The following is a 4,203-nucleotide window of genomic DNA, read 5'->3' as shown; positions in this document are numbered from 1 at the left end:
CTGCAATATAAGTATAAATACAAGTATTCACTGTATACAAGGCTTGACATTAACTCTTTTGCTCACCAGCTACTGTGGCTAGTGGTTTTCCAAAATTACTAGCCACTCAGCATTTTCACTGGCCACAATTTTGTTGCTGGAAAATTACGTTTTATATGACTAAAGTTACTGCATATTAAAATTAATTTGAATTGATTTCCAGGTCTTTATTTTTAATTTTTTTGCCTATAAAAGGGCATTTCCCCCTAACCTTATTAAATGCACGTGTCATCTTTCATATCAAATTCTTACATTTTATTAATAATTTCACTTAATATAATAAGACTCTATAGGGCTGTTACCAATCAAATGAAATCAGTATTAACAAAACCAAATTTTCCACTGCTGGAGAAACAGAAGCAGCTGAAGTGACATTTAGATGCATTTACACAGACAATTTAATGAAGCTGAAATGTAGCATGAATGCATTAACACTGCAAAATTACAACAGCATAAGTAATGCTGTGAGCTTGGTTTTACATCAGGTTTTTTTATTTACAAATATATTTACCTGTAATATATTTATTTACAAATATATATTTTTTAAAAATACCAAAAAAGGTTACTTTTCAATTTGAAAATGAGTGAGTCATTGAAGCATTCAAACTATTCGTTCAGATGGCTGATTCATTCAAGAATGAAGCAAGCGCCTGTCTTTATGAATGGACCACTGAATCATTGACTCAAATGATTAATTCAAAAATGCGAATCATTCAGTAGCCTAAGGAAACACCACTAACACGGTGTGTTGCTCAGAGATGCGCGACAGTTCTGCTGCTAAGTTTGTTTGGAACTATTTTCATTAAACAAATCGAGCAAAAACAGTCACATTAACATAGATGATACTACTTGTGTTTGACTACTCGTTTGAAGTCGAATTTACAATCGTACTGATTTTTGGCTACATCTTGGTTAAGATTACTAAAAGTTTTGCACCTACAGCACACCTTACATCCACTGATGCAGAAATGCAGATATGTTCTAAAGTATATAGAGAGATAAACCTTATAAACTGCTTGATTTTGTGTAACAACTTAAAATATAATCTGCATATACAATAAACTATAGTATTAATTTAGATCTCTCTACAGAAAGGATTTTGCAGGTTTTAATAAAATGTTATTTAATAACATTAGTAAGCTAAATAACAATATTTCCAGCATGTGCCTCAGGCTTGCAAAGTATCGTCAACTGACCACAGTATGAGCGCACAGTGAGTGTGCAGTGAACACATTGCGACCACAGTATGAGCGCACAGTGAGTGTGCAGTGACCTCACATTGACCACAGTATGAGCGCACAGTGAGTGTGCAGTGACCTCACATTGACCACAGTATGAGTACACAGTGAGTGCACTGTGTGGTTACACTTTTAGCTCACTGTGACACACACATTATGACCACACCATGAGAATCGTGTGAGCTCATGGTGACATCATTGTGAGATCAAATTGTTGACTGGGTAGGCTTTATGTAATAAATATAAAAACTAAATTTTTTATGTTACTTCTGTGTGCAGTTGTGTTCATTTGTTTCAGTTTCTCCATGAGATTGTCTCACGTGAGTCTCAACTGCCGTGACCTTGTTAGCCTACTATTGATTATCCATTATGAATTGCCATTTACACCAAGTGTAATAAAATCAGAATCATTCTTGCCGAAATTTTGGTGCTTCCCTAATTCGATGTTTTAATTAGATTAGATTAGTTGTCCGGTCGGGCAAGTAAAATTCTCTTTCACTTGCCCCTTCAAAAAATGCACACAGATCATCAAAAGCATTCTCTCGCGCACCCCTGCTGGTCGGTCTGTGCACCCCAGTTTGGGAACCGCTGATCTAAACCAACAACATGTATGTTAGACCCTATTCCATCTAAGCTCCTAAAAGAGGTGCTTCCAGAAGTCATAGATCCTCTTCTGACTATTATTAATTCATCATTGTCATTAGGATATGTCCCCAAAACCTTCAAACTGGCTGTTTTTAAGCCTCTCATCGAAAAACCACAACTTGACCCAAATAACTAGTTAATTACAGCGCCCAAACTCTGGAATAATCTACCTAACACTGTTTGGGAGGCAGACACACTCTGGCAGTTTAAATCTAGATTAAAGACCCATCTCTTTAACCTGGCTTATACATAACACACTAATACGCTTCTAATATTCAAATCCGTTAAAGGATTGTTAGGCTGCATTAATTAGGTCCAACGGAACCGGTGAACACTTCTCATAACACCCGATGTACTTGCTACATCGTTAGAAGAATGGCATCTATGCTGTTATTAGTCTGTTTCTCTCTTATTCCGAGGTCACCTTAGCCACCAGATCCCCGACTGAGCCTGGTTTCTCCCAAGGATTTTTCTCCATTCTGTCACCGATGGAGTTTTGGTTCCTTGCCGCTGTCGCCTCTGGCTTGCTTAGTTGGGGACACTTCGTTTCCAGTGATATCGTCGACTTGATTGAACAGATACTATTTAAACTGAACTGAGCTGGATGATGACATCACTGAATTCAATGATGAACTGCCTTTAACTGAAAAATTTGTGTTTACTATTGTCATTTTGCATTATTGACACACTAATTTCCTAATTAATGCTGTTCAGTTGCTTTGACACAATCTGTTTTGTTAAAAGCGCTATATAAATAAAGGTGACTAATGATGATCTCAGTTTTATCCATATTAAGTTTCAGAAAATTATTGTTAAGCCATGTTTTTATATCCTGAACGCAAACAGAAATTTGATCAATTTGGGTGGATAGGGAAAGCCTGCATGACGTGTAAATTTGAATGTCATCAGCATAAAAATGTTAGCTAAAGCCATGACGCTGTAGTATCTGACCCAATGGTAAAATATAAATAATAAACAGCAAAGACCCAAGAACGAAACCCTGGGGGATGCCTTGTTTCAAGGGGGCAGTAGGGGATCTAAAATCCCAAGCAGAGATGTACAACTGTCTATCACATAGGTATGAGGAGAGCCAGGAAAGAGCAGTACCAGATATACCCACAGCCGAAAGATGAGAGAGAAGCAAATCATAAGAGATGGTATCGAAGACAGAGCTGAGATCAAGTAGCAGAAGTAAAGACAGAGAACCAGTGTCGCAAGAGAGTAAAAATTGTTCACTACCTTTACAAAGGCAGTTTCAGTACTATGTTGCGGACGAAAGCCGGACTGGAATTGGTCAAAGAGATTATTTGCCACTAGGAAAGACTGAAGCTGGGAAGCTACAGTACTCTCCAATAATTTAGCAATAAATGGTCAATTTGAAATGAATAGACTAGAAAACTTTGTAGGCATTAGTGGAAGTGCATTAGCATGGTTCAAATCATACTTATCTGACCACCATCAATTCGTAGCAGTGAATGAAGAGGTATCATATCGATCACAAATGCAGTATGGAGTACCTCAAGGCTCAGTACTAGGGCCGTTACTCTTCACGCTTTACATGTTACTCTTGGGAGATATCATCAGGAAACACAGTGTTAGTTTCACTGTTATGCTGATGATACTCAGCTCTACATTTCTTCACGGCCCGGCGAAACATACCAATTTGAAAAACTAACGAAATGCATAGTCGATATAAAAAACTGGATGACGAGTAATTTCTTACTGCTAAATTCTGAAAAAACAGAGATGTTAATTATCTAACCTAAAACCTCTGCATGTAATTACCTAGAACACTCTCTAAGACTCGATGGCTGCTCTGTCAATTCTTCGTCATCAGTTAGGAACCTAGGTGTGCTATTTGATAGCAATCTTTCCTTAGAAAGCCACGTTTCTATATATATATATATATTATTATTATTATTATTGCATTATAGTCCTCCACGTCCACAGCGTTCTCAAAACTCTGGCAATTTGACAATACCTAGAATATCAAAATCAACTGCGCGCGCTAGATCCTTTTCCTATTTAGTGTCCAAACTCTGGAATAACCTACCTAACATTGTTCGGGAGGCAGACACACTCTGTCAGTTTAAATCTAGATTAAAAACCCATCTCTTTAACCTGGCTTACACAAAACACACTAACACATTTCTAATATTAAAATCCGTTAAAGGATTTTTTAGGCTGCATTAAATAGGACAAAAACAGTGGACGTGGAGGACTATAATGCAATAAGAGCTCATTCAAATACTGAGGTGCTAAACCATTCAGGGCTTTATAA

General features: G+C 37.2%; 1 protein-coding gene across 1 annotated transcript in view; it reads left to right on the top strand.

Moving 5' to 3' along the window:
- LOC107570052 (E3 ubiquitin/ISG15 ligase TRIM25-like) overlaps positions 1–4,203 on the top strand; it is a 19,652-nt gene that overhangs the window by 4,711 nt on the left and 10,738 nt on the right. The window contains exon 2 of the mRNA XM_016256245.1: positions 397–407. Within this exon, the coding sequence (XP_016111731.1) occupies positions 397–407 (11 nt within the window). The remainder of the gene's footprint in view (positions 1–396; positions 408–4,203) is intronic.

This window comes from Sinocyclocheilus grahami, unplaced genomic scaffold (assembly GCF_001515645.1).
Source record: "Sinocyclocheilus grahami isolate Dianchi unplaced genomic scaffold, SAMN03320097.WGS_v1.1 scaffold1410.1, whole genome shotgun sequence".
NCBI classification, from domain to species: domain Eukaryota; kingdom Metazoa; phylum Chordata; class Actinopteri; order Cypriniformes; family Cyprinidae; genus Sinocyclocheilus; species Sinocyclocheilus grahami.
Note: the sequence above shows the minus strand (reverse complement) of the source record. Positions and strands in the feature narration are given on the sequence as shown.